The following is a 19920-nucleotide window of genomic DNA, read 5'->3' on the forward strand; positions in this document are numbered from 1 at the left end:
AATCAAGGTTGTAAGCTGAAATGTTACCTCAGTTTACCGCAGTTGAAATTAATCTTTGAGATGGGGAAGGAAATAATCCTCCGAATATTTAAATCAATAAATTGAATATATAGTTCAATATATTAACTAAAATATTCCATTTATTTAATTTCCAACCCCTTCTAAGTAGCAACATTTATAATTGAATGATATGACAGCTCAACAATTCAAGATTTACCCCATTCATTACTTGTCATTGATGATTGTTAGGCATATTCAATAATCAACAATAAGATTGTAATCATGTTTGCAATTTAATATACATAATAGATCAAATAAATAGAATTTCCAAAAAATAAACAAAATTTAAATCAAGTAATTACAAATTTATTTATTATCCTGTCCCATTTATTTTTGCGAAGTAGTTTCCTGTGAATTTTCCATAAATTAATATTGGTTGTTTCGTAAATACCTGGTGTATTGAAGTGAGGAGGCCTCCGTACACTTTATTCAAATTTTTCACTTATTAATTTTTCACTGCACAAGAAGTTCTTGAAGTATCCTTTTTACGGCGAATTTAGATCTTTTCTGGAAATATTGGTTTCCTTGTGATGAGTTGGTCAGCAAGGATACAGCTTCCATGGCCATAACTAAGACATCCTGTGATACTACGAGTCAACGAGTCTACGACCGCTGTACAGCGGAAATTGTAGAAATTACTATGGATACATATGTGATGAATGAGGTTTTCAACAAATATAAATAAATTGCCATAACTTGGCCAGCTAGAATGAATACTCAATTAAATTTTCGGACATGATTACTTTTCTTTTTTTTTTAATAACAAACAAGAAAAATTTACATATTTAAAAAGGAAATAAAAAAAGTAAAGAAAATAATAATAATATCACAACTTGTGATGTATGAAATCTGTCTCTGATCAACTACATATTGTAATAAATAGAAAAATTTGGCATAAGCTAAATAAAAATGGAATGAAAGGAAAAAGTTAAATTTACAACCTCCACTCACGAAATTCAGAGACAGAATGGATCATCGAGCGTTGAAGACGGGGTAGCAAACAAGACAGTGACGTAAGCAAAACGGAATTATCAAAATTAGACAAAGAAACTAGAGAGAAAGAGCAATGCAAACTCAAAGCTACCAACAAGGACAGAAAAAGGGAGAAAGAAAATAGCAAGAAAGAACTGGAGAGAACAAGAAAGTAGATTATTCGAAGGGTACAGCTCGATCCCATAAGTGCATCTTTGTCTCACTGAGAAAAACAAGCTGATAATACAATCGAATTTAGAACCGAAATAACAGAAAAACAAGATAAAAATAATCATGTCCAAAATTGTTACAAAGCAGTTTGGGTGAATGCCTGTTGATTACACCTTGATTGCATCCATTGTCTTTGAATAAATAAATGAATAAATTATAAGTTTATAAGGCATGACAAAAGACTATAATCAAAATATATTACCCTGGTAATTCAAGAACAAAGTTGATCATCAAGTAATATCTAGTATAGTTGGAACATTTCTGATGATCAATTATTATCATTTATTGCAGAACGATTTAGCTACCTGTCTCTTATCCTATAGATATTGAATTGAATGACACAAATTCCACCAAATTCTAAGCACTAAGCTTAAGCATAAAGGTTAAACTAGTTTGATTTGATTTCACGTACAGCTTGTAAAACTATAATCCGTTTATGTTTCAGTAGATTCTATAGTAAATTATGATAATTTCAACAATTCCAACATCAATAATCGAATAAATCAATGCTAATTGATCCAATAATCTAATTACGGAACCGTTCTGTCCAGGTGAAAATCGACTATCTCACTTTCTACGAGCTCTCCTGAATCAAGCCTAATCCTCCCAACGTCCATCAAATTATCCAACTCCTAAACCTACCCATATTTGAACAATTACAACAACCGTCAATTTCTATTAGTCACAGTGCATCAACAGAGACACTGAAATGCTCGCATAATAAGGGTACAGTTGCACTAAAGATTGCTTCTGAAAGGCAATACAAGAATACAAGTTGGCAGCACAGAAAATTGACGTAGAAGACGATGGCTGCTACCCAGTAGCTGAATTCCCAAACAGCGCTCTAATGCGGCGTAACAAATATGATTGGAGATTCAGCGGCAGAATCTTCGGGATGTAATCGGACAGAGATGCCGAATTGAGACGTTTGGAAAGGTCTGCCGTCTGACAGGCTCCTAGCAGTGAACCGTGGGTACCAAGGACGATGCGATCATCCGCGCATCTTTTCAAAAGAATAATCGGCAACCTGTAGACGTACCTCCCGATCATATTATCTATTCATGTTGGAGAACATGATTACCATGCTGAATATGGTGAGAATGTAATGAGAAGGAAAAGTATCCTAAGAAAAAAGTATCCTGAAATCCTAAGAACGATTGTTTTTGTTCGAAATGCACTAATGATTTCAAAGGAAATTGACTTTATTTTCAAAGCTTTCAGTTTATTTCCTTCTTTCCTGAATTTTCAATACAAATAGTTGGTAAAGAAAAAAAACTAATGTTACATTTGAATCCAGTTCGAGCGATTAAGTTTTAAATAATTAAATGTTTTGTAGATTTATTACAATTTACTTTGAATATAGGTACCAAGAACCAAGTTTGTCTATACTACCAGTTCACCTAGAGCCATGAAGAAAATACAGGGTAATATAGATTGGTTACTTATCTGGAAATTGAAAAATCCAAGTACGCTTTTTTTAAAACTTCACTTCATTAATTTTCATTTATTTATTCAACAATAATTACGATTACGATTCTTCAGCACTCAATGTTGATCCCAAAATAATAAAAAAACTGAATTTAAAATGAAAGTTGAAAATTTGGAAAATATAAAATAAACATAAAAATAATAATATTAATGTCATTTTCAAGTAAGTGGATGAAAAAAGGGTACCTAGATTTTCAATTTCCAGATTAATAAGAGTAGCCTCCAACAAAAAAGTTAATATTGGTACTTCCATGCTAGAACCTAGAAAAAAGACCTGCCTCAGAATGCAACAATGGAAACGTCAAGCTGACCGATTCCTGTGAGGAACGTGGACAGGTAATAATGCTCTTCTAGCAGTTTACCTATGCTGCTATGCTCCAAGATCCACACAAGTGGCAGACTACAAGACTAGAGACTACCAAAGTGAAGAAAGCAACAACGCTCCACTAGTGAGGTGGAGTGCATTGTATTGTTCTCAACAGAGCTGAAACTCTTCTGGAGTCCACTCAACAAAAGGCTACGTCTCATTAGAACTGGAAGAGTGTCAAAGTATGACATGGGATGAAGAGAAGTGGCAGAAAAGGGAAGGAGAGGACGGGGGGGAAGGACGGCGTAGAAATGGTTTTGACAAATCGTACGTTATGTATTTTTCGACTGAGAAAATTCAAAACAGCAGGATGTGTGGATGATGGACGAAGATGTGAACTGAAAGAAAAATTAACGTAAACAATCTCTGAAGAGTCATTCACCTGTTCTACTTCGGAAATAGTTTTGTGATTATGCAAAGAGCATCTTTTTAAAGTGAGCCGTATCATGTAGAGAACTATTCATATCATTCCTATTGAATATTTTAATCAAAATGTTGTACGTTGAAGTTTGTTGACTTAGTTGTTCGAAGCTAAAATTGATAAATCATCGATACTGTTATGTAATATGTGTCACTTCATATGCGACTGTCGGCCTCAGTAACTACATTTTAGCGCTAGTTTTGTAAATTTTATATCATCATCTCAAACAGGTTTAGTACCTCGAGATGAAAATACTCATGTTGTAAAATTTGTATTGCTTTTATTATGTATTTCTAAGATGTTGTAATTTTATGTTTCTGCCAATATAGGTTGATGTATTTAATACATCATTACAAAATGCATTTTAATAAAAATTTTATATTAAAATTCTTCACAATAAACAATCAGTTTATGTTCAATACTATAGTCGTGATGATATGAAATATAAATAGCGTATTATGATAAAAACTGTCAAGTTGAGGAAACATTGATCTGGAATGAGTCACGGGAAAAGTTCAATACTCTCACGCAAATATGCTTACGGAGCGTCTGGGAGCAGCTTCGGAGACTGGAATAAATGGTAAGTTATTATTGCTGTACTCTCTGGGAAATTTTGTATTTTTGACAGGATTAGACATGAATGAGACATTTCCAGTCATAATCATACAAAATGAGGAGAGATTGTTTATATTACAAACTTAAAGGAAACACTACCCAGCATCATAGAAATCAAGATTAGATTCAACTTCATGTGAATTATATTTCATATTAGAATAAATTTACAAAACACTCTATTGTTCAACCAGAGATAATATCCATACAATATTATATTTTCAACTTTGTAGTCTAAACAATGGGATACTACTTATATCATGTACTCCTAATAAAACAAAACATTTATCTAGAAGCTATGCTTCAAGATTGCAGACTGTTCCGTTGATCAAAATTCAAATAAAATCTTACATAATTGACGAGGATCAAGCTTTGATTTTATCAAACAAATTCAATTTGATTTAACTTTCGATCATATTTCTTCTCGGCTCATATTTATCGATATATTGTGATAATTGATGACAAAGCTCTTTCAACGTCACATATTCCCATCACACTAGTCCAAGCCCGCCAACATTTACTGCAGTACAATGTATGGAGTACAAGGAGTATACAGAAGTACATTCTGAACGCTGGTGTAGAAGGAGTATATTCTAAACGCTCTGAGTACGAGTCATAACCTAATGAATTCAGCCCCGTGAAAAAGTTGAAATCAGTTTTCACAACACTGATGACATAATCAGCAGTTGAAGTCAAGCATTTCCCAGCGGGACAAATGTAATTCGTTCGGTTAGGATAGCCGTAACGTTTCAGAAGTTACATTTCGTTGTCGGAATGAGGTTCACCTCGATTGAACAAAAAAGCCAACAACCAACATATTTTCCCTGATTTGTAGCTGAACAACTCAACAATCAACCAAACCAAGAGAAAGCCTCACGGTCCAAAAACTTGACCATGGATTTCAGTTTGAATTTTCATGACGACGCAGCGGCCTTTTCTGAGAGGGCTTTCGCTGTTGACCAGTTCCTCCTTTGTGCGCTCTTCACTTCTTCTTTGGTCTCATCTCCCTCGGCCCGAAGAAGAAAGGAGCCGTGTGGTGAGAAGAGGAGGTGAATGATGAGGTGGATGAAGAGGAGGTGTGACAGAGAAGGAGCGGGAAGAGAGAGAAGGAAAGAAGGAGAAGGCTATAAAGACGTGGCCAGCTTACATTTCTGCCACTCAACATCTTCATTCCAGTTTATTACACAGGGCACGGACATCACTCGTTTAGTTTTCTTGTCCCACCATCTTCCCCTTCGTTCACCTCCTTCAAACACTCCTTTCTCACTCTAGTTCATATCTGATCAACGCAGACCTCTCTCTCTTGTGCTCCCTCACAAACCGTGATTCTCTCATCACGGCTTTCCTATCCTTATTCCTTTGTGTTCTGGACTACATTCCTCTTTCCTCTCGAGTGCTATAACTTTTCAACGCCAACCGACAGGTCAAAGCAGTTCAAAGGGACTGATCCAGCTGTGGACGATTCCAAAATTCCTTGCTCACTTTCCAGGTTTCCACAAACAAACATTAACTCGCTGCTAATAGAATTAAATATTAATCAATACATCTTCTTCACTCTTGAATAATCATGAACCTTATAGTAGCTTTCATTCGCGAATCCCTCATTGGAAACTCATCAGAGCTATGATAGTGAATACGTTGATTGGACATGAAAGACAGTAGTTATCAATAGAAGTTGATAACAACTTGAGTTGATAACAGATTTGATATGGCAATAGGAAATCTCAAATACGTAGTATCTAAGCAGAAACTCAAAACAGAATGACGTTGAAAGAAAGTACTGGATGATAAGAAAAAAAACCCCAGTCAAGGCTAGCGGACTCTTGTTATTGAGCATCTCATTCTGAACAAACCATCATGAATTCTTCATAACTGCTACAATGATCTATGCAGTACTATATATCATCAGCTGAATTTTGAACAAAAATTCTGACAATGGAAATTTTTATCCTAAATTTCTGGAAACATTTCATGTCGAACAAATCATGTCTATGAAATATTCTTAAGGAATATTTAGGTTCAAACTCTTGATGAGGAGAAATCGTGACTGAAACCACAGGATAGTGTAATTAAAAAGAATGAATATATGTACTAATATCACATACATATAAAATATGCATGTCACGCGATAAATCATTGGTTAAAAGTGGAGATGTGTCAGAAGCTTTCAGTGGACTTTCAATACATCAGAAATTGTGCGAAATTTCACATTCTATTCATGATACGTGTTCCCAGATTTTGTTCTCACCTGGAACAATGGACACTACTGAATTCGAAAAGGATCAACATTAATGAATTGCAAGGCTTAGCTTTTGAATATCTAATTAGTAGGAGATGTTTTTAGTCAATAGGAATTGAATGAACTATTGGCTTGGCAAGGAACAATGCAATAACATGTGACCTGACTTGAAGATGAGTTGATTGATGATCATGGACACATTTTAATACACAGACACGAGAAGAATTTGTCAGTAGTTATTAGCACAAAAAGCCCAAGTTGCGGAACCAAGCCAATATTTTCAATGTCATTCAATTACTTGACAGTAAGTTCATGAATTAATGCAATGAGGCTGTGGGTATCCTAGTAACAGTCCTAACAGAGAATGAAAAGGACTAATGAAGATCTTATACAATATTGAATAAAAATAGTCAACGTATAATATAAAGTATTCCAATTCATGTATTACAAATTAATGAACACTGATCTTGCATTCATGTTGCAAAGACACGATTCCGATCATGATTAAATGCAACAAGTACCAAAGAGAGAAGGCTTTTTTTGCAACATTTTGTATTTTGCAACTGAAGGCTTTTTTGAATCTTGAAAGCCTTCTTTCCAAAAAAAACCTTATATGATTAGTTCTCATAGCATTTAATAACGGTTAAAGTTGAATTGGCTTTGGTGCCTATCCAAAAAAAACCTTTCTGGACTCTTTCTATTTTTTATTTATTTATTATTTATTATTAAAAGACACAAAACAAAATAACAAAGAATTACAAATCTCTTTTTATTGTTTTCTCTAGTATTGTATTGATTCCATTGATCGATTTATGGATTTATGGATACCCATATTTTGACCATTCAAGATTGAGATAAAATCAAAAAGTGTATAGTAATCAAAATCCAGAATCAATCTTCAATATTTAGCTTTGAAGTGAGAAAAACACAACACACAACAGAAAAGAAGAGAAGTACTGTTCCTTGATTAGAACAGAGTTTTTCGATCAGTCCAAATTCAAAATCAATGCGTTTTCATCAAGTCACTGACTTTTTCAGCCAGCAATAAACAGATTTCCATCAGTCAACACTCAATGTAAACGGGCGTGTTCCCAAAGCCAGCTTACATAATGCAGTAAAACGTAAACTTGGCCAACGTCTTGAGACCAAATCAACGGCGAATCTCAAAAGCTGTTTGGGATTTTGTATGTTGATTGACACCTTTTAAAATAATTAATGGGCATCCGCTGAGAGGAGATTTGTTTGGTAGACTCTCAAGAGGATATATGTCTGAAAGAGCATTTGCTAAATTAGGAGGAGACCTAGATTTTTTCATGAAGTACTCCCTCCAAATCTTAAGCTCGCTACAAAAGATGTAGGATTGCTTGTTCTGGACTTGTGTTTACATGTAAACAATATTGAAGGAAGGTTTCTGTTTATTGTCTGAAGTTTTGGCCATAAGATGAATGAAGCATAATATTCAAAAGATATATGCAAGATCCATATTTTGCATACACAACGTTCAGATGTAAAATATTGAAGTCGAGATATAAATGTACCGTATAAATGACCCACCAAATATTTATTTAATCGTCATTCAATCAGATACTAAGAGGACAACACGCTTTCACCTAGAACCAGTGCGAACAGTGAAAATGCTGGTATCGTATCATCATAGATAGAGGAAAGCATAAGAAGATATCCTATGGTATAGGGCGTTTATGTATTTCTTTTTCGTGAAGCAATCTGACTCTGTCTCTCATATTATGCCATTCTTACACTCTCACCAAGCCAAAACACTAGTAATCGGCTAGAGTTAACAAAACAACCTACATCACATGGGATATCTTCTCTTTGCAATATTTTGTTTAATGTCAGCACGTTCACGTGTTGGCAATCGCGACCTGGCCGTGACACTTGCCCTGGAAAAAGACCTTCTTTGTTCTTCGCCGTAATCTTCATCTTTGCTGTTGCTGCTGTTGTCGCCGTTAATGGATCTCATTTCCCGGGCGAAAAAAGGATTAGAAGCAGGTGGTAAATGGCATGGGGAGGAGGTGGACAGGAAGGAGAGGAAGACGAAGAAGGAGAAGGAGAAGAAGAAATAATATTACAAGAGCTTGCAAAATTGCCTTTGGTAGCAGAGACACCAGAGCAGATTACAGCCACCGCGCAGTTGCTTCTAGAAGAGCCAATCCAAGAGCTCCTGTACTACTTGTTCTGCACAAAGTCCCGATAGGCATTTAGACGACTCAAGTCGGAGAAAACTCAAAGAACACGCCGGGCGTCTTCATCACAGTCAACATCCTAATTATTAGGCACTTCTTCAACAAGTTTCCTACATAAATGTTTTCCGGCTTCGTCTAGCCCATTCTGTGATAATGCGTAGACATCGTTATGTGGAAGATTATGTACCTCCAGGAATGTCGAAGAAAGTCAATTGCCCCAACACTTGATTGAGGAAGATCTTGACTAGATCCAGTTCAAGAGATGATGACTAACTGATAACTGTCTATCTGGGTTCAAATTACATGTCATGATCGTCAAGGTGTAACGTGATAATAATATTTCATATTTCCTCAATGAGCATGCCAGCACGGTTGAAATTGATATCAAAATAGATTACTACTGTGGACCTTATCTAGGGAAGATTAGAATATGATAGAATCATAGATCTGCACTGAAAATGAATCATATTTCAATTTTCAAAATTTTATTTTCGTTTGTTACACAATTATTGACAAAACTGAAGTCTTGATACTTCAACAAATAAGTGCTTGGACATACTAAAGAGGTAGCTTCCAATATAGTAACACCTAGATATAACCTATAAACCTAACAGGGTATGTTAGGTTTTCAAGCAATGAGAATTGGATTTGGACCATATAAGGTTGGACCCTCATAAGTTGGATCCAACCTCACTTGGAACCTTACTTACATACCTACCTCACTCACTCACTCACCTTACTTTATACCTTCATCTCCTATACATCAAATTTCTATAAATTCCAAAATACTTTTGGAATAGTCTCATTTTGAACTGACCTGTATTAGTTAGCTACCGGTATGTGAATAAAATAAGCACATTGAACCTCTCAATAATTTGAACTCCTCTCATAAATTGATCACGAAATCTGCTTGACATTGTGTTATTACAGAATAAAACCCTTAAATCTAAATCTGAGTCAGTGAATCACAACTGGCAAACAAAATTGAATGAAGAAGCAGACTGCCACGTGGGTCCAACTTTATAGACTAATTTATTCATTGGGCCAGAGATTCATCCCGCATCCTTCCAACCAACTAGTACATAATGGTTAGGGCCAATTAAGAGAAATAATTTCAAGAGCTAGGGACAGTTTGATTAATCAAATAAACGGTTGCTGGCTTGTCTAAGCAACGATTGGGCTTTACAAAGATGGGAGCAGTTTCTTTTAGAGGATGAATAGAATGAAGTTGATGAAGAAATTAAAATAGTGAAAGAAAGAGAAGATTAAGAAGTATAAGAGGAAGAGCTGATGAAGAGAAAGAAGAGATGGGAGGAGAGGAGTGGGAACAAAAATGAAGACGTGTCATAAGAGAAGTAGAAGAAGAACACGAGTGGAGAGGATGGGCTATACACTTAGAAGAGGAAGAAGAAGAAGAAGAAGACGAGAGAAGGGAAAAGAGGTATTTCAGAAAAGAGGTGGAAAAGAAGGAGATTATATGAGAGGGGAGAGTTATTTAGGAGGAGTAGACGAAGGCGAAAGAGAAAATTTTTATGGAGAAGAGGAGCGTGAATGGTGAAGAAAAGTTGATAAATTTCAGAGGAGGGAATTGGAGAGATTGGAGAAGAAGATGAGAGAAGGAAGAGAAGAAGAAGAAGAAGAAGAAGAAGAAGAAGAAGAAGAAGAGGAAGAGACCAAGAGAGGGAAGAATGAGATAAAGATGGGGAAACTTCTTCGTTTTCGGACCCAATATTGTTATTTATATTGATAGATAATGAAACAGCGTGGCGAACGTCATAGATAATTTATATTTTAATTTGTGGCCAACACTAAACGTATTCGAGGGCCGGCTTCTGAAATAAATTGTTAATCTCCACTGGCACGAATTATTATTCAAGTCTCAACTCTCTAAAGATGCAAGACAAGATAGGCGCTTCTGATGATCGTATCTCTTGAAAGTATGAATATTTTCTTCAACTGGGATCAGTGCGTCCTAATTATGTCAACGAATTGAAACTACTGGAGATGTTTATCATGACAGTGAGAAGGATTCATGAACGGAGACGGAGGTGAACTATATAAAAGATTGAAGGTCAAATATGTATGGATTTCGACACTATTATAGAAATATAGTATTTAATTGGGGATATGAAAGAGGACCTGACTGTGAGTTTCTATTGAACGATAAAAAGTGTAAAGTATAGATACAATGATTTAATTATTCCAATAGATTCTATTTTTTCTATTGCAATATTTATCTGGGAGAATTCAGTAAAGATTGAGCAGAATGGATAGGTACATTCAATGATAACACAACGTGAAACAGATTCTCGTATGAAAATCATAAAGAAAAGTTCAATGAAGAATATTAATTTATATTTATATCATTCAACCAAGATAGATAACAAACTAGAATACCCATAAATTTATGAGCTCAATTAAAATTTATAAAGATTATCTTTCACAAATAAAAATCAGTCACATCCAGCAGCATGATTCTCAAACCTAACAATGTCACAATAACGAGTCATGTGAAAAATTAAACTAGAATTTAAACCAACTTAGAAAAACTAATCCTATTTCATGATACATCAACTGAGTCTTCAAGACACTCACAAAGTGTGATACATATTAGGGAGTGAGTGATAGACAACATTGGGGCATTTCCAATATTCTGAGTATATATCGGTGGTTGACTTACGATAAGGTTGCGTTGAGGATCATATTGTATACTCCTGAAATGAGTTCTGGTTCAGCTTCGTCATTATATTCTATCAAAGTGAGATTCCAGAAAGATTAAGTATTTCTTCTATTTTGGGGTGAAAACGGAAGGATGGTTGTGGTGATGATAACTGACACTAAAGCTAGATTTCCTCATAAATTTCTCATTCAAGAGAGAGCTCCTCCATATGAGTGCCACCGCAAATAGTACAGTAGTACCTTCCAGAATTTATGCAGCACTGGAGTCCACCTCCAATAATTCCCAATCACGGCTGATAGTTCGGGCTGGAGTCCTATGTTTGATCACCTCGTTAACTACTGATCAATGCATGAAATCATTCTTCTAACTTCCTCTCTTGACTACCATAACATGCGGGCAACTATGCTAACAACACTCCAGTTCTGATGATGAAATAACCCTGGGAGGCACACTGATGTATATGGTACACTCCAGATTATTGTATTATATACGTTTATACTCCAAATACATATCTATACAATCAAATAATTCGAAATTATTGCTGCTGCTATAGTTTCGCTAGGGTCTTTAACGAACCACTCAGCTGCAAAAACAAACAGTCGAACCTGAGAACGCTGATAGCTTAGCTGCTGAATGAAATATGTGGCCATTGGTCTTGGATGGCTTGATATTTCAAAGGTTACGTTGATATAATTCTGCTATCAGCTTTGCGGTTGGCTGGTTGAAATAGTATCAAGAGTTATCTAGTTACCTATCGCCTTTGGGTGATAGTATGATACCTACGATATTATGATAGCAATTTACAGATATGTACTGTATAGATGTATTCATTGTGAATGTATAAAAAATATGAGTGCAATGGTTTGATTTGAAACTTTTCTTCCATTAAAGCTCAACTTTGGAATTGTCATACTTGAATAGTCCACAGAAACTGTTTTTACAGATTATATTAGAGCTTAGGATATTGGGAAGTAGATCGTGACTAGATTTTATTATTATGATACCATTAATGTCAGGAATATTGATCTGAAAAATATATAGTGACAATGTGGATATGGTTCTAATACAAGCTTTTTACTCTATATTAATGTGATACGTCATAAAAAAACCAAATATGTAAAAACTGAAGAATGGATATTACAGAGGTATAGAATCAAGGAGATGTTTAGTACGTGTGAGCAAGAATACTTGTTGTTACATGATCGTTATTTGATATGAGGAGTAATACAAGAATGAAGCTAATTTTTATTGTTCGCTGTCAATATGAGAATGATAGTAAAGTTGAGTTATTCAAAAAGGACATTGCCACTAAAAAATACCTTCACAGCTTCACTACTTTTGAGAAAAATAATTATTATTATTCCAATACTGTTCTGCCAAAATGAAGCATCCTACACCAAATTCATTCATTCCACTCAAAGCATTTAACTCCAGCATAGAGCATATTCCACCCATTATACTTCAGCATCCTCCAAGAAATAATAAAACTTGAGTTTCAGTTGAGAATAGTAAAGCATTCACGGATGATTGAGTACTCAAGCATTTGTAGCAATAGCTGTTGAACTCTTGTTTTCAAGCCAGACCAGTGCTTGACCTCAACCTCAACTCATATAATTTTCACTTCTCCTCCCCATCATTAGCTGAGTCTTATTTACTCTCACTGTTCCACTACATTACTTATATATTCTCTTCCACAATATTTCTTTGTCTTCTCTCTCCATCTATGATGCTTCTAAGATATACGCCCGGTAACTGTATACAATAGACAGATACCTGAAGGAAGGTTATAGCTGCAGCGGATTATTATTATCTATACAGCTTATAGATTATCGACAAAGACGTAGAACACGGAAAAAGGAATCTCAGTTTCCACCTCTCCCCTACCCTGAAACTATACTCTAATCGTTCCCTTCCAACTCCAACCCTTAGGGCAATTACCTCCGTTCTACCTCCAATTAAAAAGCGTTCCCGAAATTATAACTTCATCGCGTCATAAAAATAGTTTCTCCTTTCTTGTTTACCTCTCATTCTACTGCGATGTTCCCCCCCCAGAATGACAGAGAAGGAGAGAAAATAAAAATGAGCTGGAAAGAAATCCATGTTGGAAGGGCGATGCCCCTATAAAGACTCCTCCAAAGATCTTGTTTTATACGGCGTTTACAAGACACACCAAACAGAGTGATTACGAAGGTCGGCCAATCTACTACAAGCATTTTAATCGATCAATTAACCACAACTGTTGTGTTGCCTTCATTCCGCCAATTGTTTCAATAGCTATCTTCGGATAGCAATTAAAAAATTGAGAGATTTTCTTCACAAAAAGCTGGATTGAGTAGCAGACACTTACTGGCATCTACTTCTTACTTGCATATACATGTAATATTCTACCTGCATAGATTCTATGCATTCTTGCATAGATTGGTGAGAATAGAATGATATCGATAGTATTTTGTTAATAGTAGTAGGGTTTGTGTACATCCAATATTTCAAACGGCTATGCTGAGTTGTACTTGAAAAGTAAAAAACTCCATGAAACGATTCCAAGGAATCATGTCTTCTTCAAATGAGAATTTCTAAAATCGTAGTAGCTCTTCTAGATACTGTAATAAGGGATTGTGACAACTTGAAGACTCTTTATTGAAAGTGGTTATCAACCACATTCAACCTTCTCAACTACTACCACATACCGGGTGTCTATAAATGAATATCGGGGTTTTAACGCTTTATAAGATTTATTACATTATACTTACAGTTATTAATGATATGTCAAATGAAAGAGCAACTCAAACAGTTATATATACAAGCTTACAAGTGTTCTATGTGAGCACCATTTGACACACGGCACACATCAAGTCTATAGCCGAGTTCTTCCCAAACGTTGAGTAGTGTGTCTTCTGTAATTGTTGCAACAGCTGCTTCAATCCTCTTTCGTAATTCAAGGAGGTCAGCTGGTAACGGAGACACATACACACGATCCTTGATGAAGAACCAAAGGTAAAAATCGCATGGCGTTAGGTCGGGTGACCGTGGAGGCCACGCATAGCAAGCTCTGTCATTGGGCCTCTTGCGGCCAATCCAGCGGTCGGGTACAGTTACGTTCAACCAATCGCGTACTTCGTTATGACAGTGAGGTGGCGCACCAAACTGATGATACCATCTACGGATGTTACTGTCACTTGGAGGATCACACCCGAACTTAATGCGAAACGCACGTTGCACAATAACTACAGATTCAGTCTTTGCAATCTGTAAAACACAAAACGCTTTCTCTTTACTAGTCGCCATCTTTGCTATACCGCATTCTAGCGGATCGCCGCGGAAACATTTCACGCACATGCCCACTGGTGCCAACGAACAAAAACTGTTTGAGTTGCTCTTTCATTTGACATATCATTTATAAATGTAAGTATAATGTAATAAATCTTATAAAGCGTTAAAACCCCGATATTCATTTATAGACACCCGGTATATTAGAATTTATATTTATGCCCTTTGTGCTACTACATAGCAAGTTTGATCGACAAAGTAAATAGTGATCTTCCATAATCTTTTTCCAGATCTATATCACGACAATATAATATTCAGATATTTGTATTATTTTTGGCAAATAACACAAGACTTGAATAATTCGAAACGTCTACTCTTCAAGACTGTTATACAATAGGAAAACTTGGAAATCCTGTAGAATCGAGTTAACCAATTCACAAATTGCAGCAGAGAACTCCAGAGCCGACATCAGCTACAACTGTTTCCACTCAGGTGTTTCTCTGTTCCTGTAAGTCATCAATCCTTTTTGTCTCGCAGTGTTCTTCTAATCATAAGCAAAAGATTGGAGGCGAAATTGCCAGTCATAAAGTTACACGAAGCCAGTGTTTAGTGGCCGTAACTCCTCATCACCTCAACAGCTCGGCTCACCACGAACCAATCTTGCAGACGAATACTCCACAACAGTTCGCTTTATTGCTCTCTCAAACCATTTTTGTGAAAGGAATGCTTTTCGGAAGGGCGATAATCTAATTAACGTTGGAGAAGACTACAAAGAGATCGAAGAATGGTCAACAGCTGTGTAGGAGACGTTCATTGCGCTATTTGAGGAGTTCAACACAGGAAGCTCTAGTCGTCATTGCTCTTAATCACTCTTTCTTCCTCATTCTTCCTTCTCACACTCATTTGTCCTTCACTCTTCTCTTTTCATTTCTTCCACTCTCACTAACTCTCTCCTCTATTCTACACTCTCGTCATTTCCCAACTCCCTCACAATTCAAATAAATGTTCTCCTCTTCTCACTCTCGTTCATCATCTTTAACTCGCTTCTTCCTTCTCCCTTCTCCATCCTACATCCTCCTCCCACAACCCTTCATCATCCCCCTTCAACACCCAAACTTGAAAGAGACTAGTAAAAGGCACTTTTTATCACTAACAGATTGTCGAGAACATTATTCATCTGACTATCATAATTTTAATCCGTTATCTAAATCTGTTTCTTTTTCAGAATAAGAGAGCAGTCCGGCCAGCTCTGACCAGTGCTAAAAATTAGTTGATGATTTTTGGATGCCAGTATAATATTGGGTGAACAGTTGGCTAGTGTTTTCAAACATGTCGATAACGTTTTGTTGGCATGAAGATGAGAAATAGCAGAGTGCAATGACACACACGAATGGCAAGGATAAAGGGTTAACTTCTACTCCAGACTGCAGACGAAAAATTAAAATAACACTTAACCCTGTTTAACCCCGATAATACAGTTTATTTAGTCTATGTCCAATTACTCTAATTACTAATAGTGAACACTCCACATATTAGGATTGACCAAGTAGGATCAAAACTTTACGCAAAATGGAAGTTTTGAGAGTATTGAAAGGTTGATTGAAACCTATAATCTATGCAAACCTTATAGTTGGAAATTATTTATCGTAGTTTCTGCAGATAAAAGTGTACTCAATCAGACATCAATCAATTGCCTTTATTTATTCGTTTATCAATAGTAGAAACACACGAAGAATGATTGAAGATGATAAAACAGGCTAAGCCTGTGTACCTTTGATTGTCTATTATAATAGATAGTAATAAATATAATTAGTAGTGAATGTAATTCTCAGGACTTATATTGACAACATAATAAATAACTGATATCTAGCAAATGACATTTCAGAACGCAACGACATAGACTAAATACTAGTCCATGTTTGAGTTTGAACTCAACAACAATAATTATATCGTTACTATGTATATGGTATTCTAGTGCCCGGTTGCAGAGACGCTACATAAAGTCACCCATAGTTAACAGAGCCAATAGTTAACAACTTGCCCATAAATAGATGTTCGTTGCAGAGTCGTTTGCCAGACCCCTTTTAACTATGGCTCTGATAAGGCTCACACATAAGTCACACTGCTGCTCATACCACATTTTGCGTGGTATGCTTCTATCCAACTAAGCTTAATGTTTTGACTACGGGGAGAGAATCACTGTGAACAGTTCTTCCAAACCTCCAGTCGGATGACGTCCCAACATGGCGCTTGTTTATCACAACACTGATGTCTACTTATTGTGTTGTTTATGTTTGGAGGTTACAAATCAAGATCGTAAACTGCAGACTCATTTGTAATTATTTTCAGTTGGTTTGATTTTCGATAGCTAAATGAAGTAAAATAAAATTAGAGGTAGAAGTAAAATAAGTGACTAGTGTATTTATTATTGTGTAGGTCTAATATTAATTAGAAAAAAAAATTGACCAGAATTATTTCATTGCCTTCTGGCATTTTGATATATCTTGGAAGCAAAGCAGTCAGTTTACAAGATATATTTCTAATGACTCTGCATACGGTGCTTATTATTAAAATTAATAATAATTGATTATTCAAATTTATTAAATTATACAATTTATTAAAAATTATATTACATCTTCGTTCAAGCTACACGAATAGTCAATGATATTTATTTACACTTCATCTACAGTTTCAATTAGTTAACTTTATTATAATGTAATGTTTTCGGACCATTTCCGTCTGTCTTTTAAAACATGCAAACAAGTCAACATAACCTTAAAATACACTTGGCGCGAATGTATAGTGGATTTATTAGCACGATTAGTTAAGTCCGCGCTGTTAACTATGGGCGACGTTATTTGTCGACTCTGCAACCGGGCATAGATGGCATTAATAAATGCAAAATGGTATTCAATCTTATACTACAGTAAATTAATTCATATTAATAAAAATTATTTTATTATTGTGAAATTTGTCAATGCTGTATGAAGAACGAAAATCTTAAGTCACGTTTACAACAGAGTTGTCAACAGATTTCGGAAATTTGTTGCCAATTTCTTGAAAATCACAGTAACATTCAAATTGTTTCCAACAGAAAAAATGACAAACTTTTGTTAAAAACCCTGGTGGCTTCATATGAAAAATTGTGAACGTTGTTATACGAAATATTAGAGCTGGTGAGTGGTGACTTACCCATGAGCAGGATGATGAAAGGCGGTGGGGGCGGCGTCCGGATGCAATATTCGTCCGGAGGCGGGATCCCAGAGGTAGCGGCCCTCGTGAGTGCGCTGATCGACGGGGAGCGGCGCGTGATGGAAGGCGGCGAATGCCGAAGGCGGGAACTGCAGAGGCAGTGTCATCCCCGGGGGCGGTGGCATCGCATTGAAAAGCACCTCTTTTTCCGGCATGACTTCGCGCACGCGTAAATCCTAGCAAAACTAACCAGATAATATTGCTACCAACACCGACGGTTCTGCGACGCACTTCATTGCTGGCTCACGTTCACCACTATTCCAACACTGGTGCCTGAACGAAAGCAGTTGGTGAGCTAGGGGGAAGCACCGATGTCAACGTGGATATCACAACTTGGATAGGTTCTAGTCCGAGGTGGTTCATATCTGCAACAGACATAACAAAATATTATCAATCTGCAAACTAGCAATTTGCAAAATGTTGGCAAACAATTAAATTCGCATCAATGAAGCTTGATTCAAATCCAAAGAAATCAATAAGAAAATTGTCGATCTGATGATTGAATATGATTGGATAATATTTCTATTTGATCGCAGAAGAGAAATTGTTGATTGTTGTTTTATAATCTCAATGTATCAATCAATCAGTTTCTTATAATGCTACTCGAGTAGTTTCAGAGAAGGGTCTTAAAAAACTCACTGATTTTAACAATCTGAAAAGATCATCAAAATTATAATCTTAAAACTATAATAATAAGCTCAGCAACCTTGATTCATCAACCAGTCTATAACTAATGAAATAAAACTCGTTAACAAACATTCACCGTAATGCTTTCACCGGAGAATTGTGATAAGGGATAAGCACAATAAATTTAATTCCAATTGATAAAAGGAATCTATCGAAACTAATCTAATCTATAGAAACTGTAAATCAGAAGACTAAGATCCCTTTAATAATTGCCATTAATTTATTGATACAAATCATGTAGATATCACTGGAAGAGAGCAACAGGCTCATCCTAAAAGCCTAAACTGCTCTTCTCCCATATTTTATTAAATTTATGTAATACGGTATTTGCAAAAGCTATTTACATTCAACTTTCAGGTAAATTGTATTTTATTTGTATAACTTGCATTCATTTGAACCGAATATTAGGTCTAATGCTAGGTTGTAATATTCATTAGTTTAAGAATTGAGATATTTGAGAAAAGCGAAGAATGACATGCTTTATTATAGATTTAGTACATGGTTACTAAGGTATACTTAAAGAAATTGAGGAACATCTACAAGCTATACTCTGAGAAACATTTCGTTTCTTGGACATTTCAGCGCCTAGAATGTTGAAAAGCTGTACGATAAATGAATTGTAACTCAAACTACTTCCTTTTCAACAGAGTAAAGGCTTGGAGCATAAATATCTAGGATCAACTCGAACAGAACACTTATCCTTAAATCATTGATTAAGCACAAACAATAACAGAGCAATATTAATGTGGCAATTTTTTTTTTTTTGCATCAAGCATTCAAGATGCTTGAAATTTGAGAACATGGAATTCTTTAGCTCAAGTGTAACATAACTTCTTCTGGCTGTCCTGTTCTCACACCTGATTAATGCTTTCTCTACTGAGGCACAATGGTGTGATTTTCTGAAATTTGTGGCTGATGATGGTATGAAACTTCCAAGTTCATTATACGTAAGAATTCCTTATTTCAACAGCAAGACTGATGGTGGATTCTTTTCTAAAACCTTATAATAACTATTGAGATATGTGTATAACTGAGCAAAGAGAAAACTTCAACTCTAGTGTCTAAACTGGAGAGAAAAGTGTGGCTGAAGGCGCCTGTATCCAAGTGCGCCTCTGTCCACCTATGGCGAGTTGCTGTATCCATAATGACCACAGAGTCCATGAACATACTGTGCAATAGGCAAGCTTATGAATAATTTAACATTCATATCTATTGTTCACACACGCCGAGAAAGTTGTAACGTGCATTGGCTGTCGTGTTCTCACACCGGATTGGTGCTTCCTCCACCAAAGGCACAATGGTGTGCTTTTCTCAAATTTATGGTAGATGATGGTATGAGACTGTCAAGTCTATTATACATTTAAATTTCTTATTTCAACGCAAGACTCAAAGTGAACTCTTATTTAGTACGTCATTATAACTATTAAGATGAGTATACAT

The 19920-nt window shown here is 35.8% G+C and overlaps 1 protein-coding gene across 1 annotated transcript in view; it reads right to left on the reverse strand.

The window, feature by feature from the left end:
- The window catches only part of LOC111048341 (transcriptional activator cubitus interruptus), a 147732-nt gene that overhangs the window by 121595 nt on the left and 6217 nt on the right, over window positions 1–19920 (reverse strand). Inside the window, exon 2 of the mRNA XM_039434552.1 lies at window positions 17734–18158. Within this exon, the coding sequence (XP_039290486.1) occupies window positions 17734–17948 (215 nt within the window). The 5' untranslated portion in view covers window positions 17949–18158. The remainder of the gene's footprint in view (window positions 1–17733; window positions 18159–19920) is intronic.

This window comes from Nilaparvata lugens, chromosome 8 (genome assembly GCF_014356525.2).
Source record: "Nilaparvata lugens isolate BPH chromosome 8, ASM1435652v1, whole genome shotgun sequence".
NCBI lineage: Eukaryota > Metazoa > Arthropoda > Insecta > Hemiptera > Delphacidae > Nilaparvata > Nilaparvata lugens.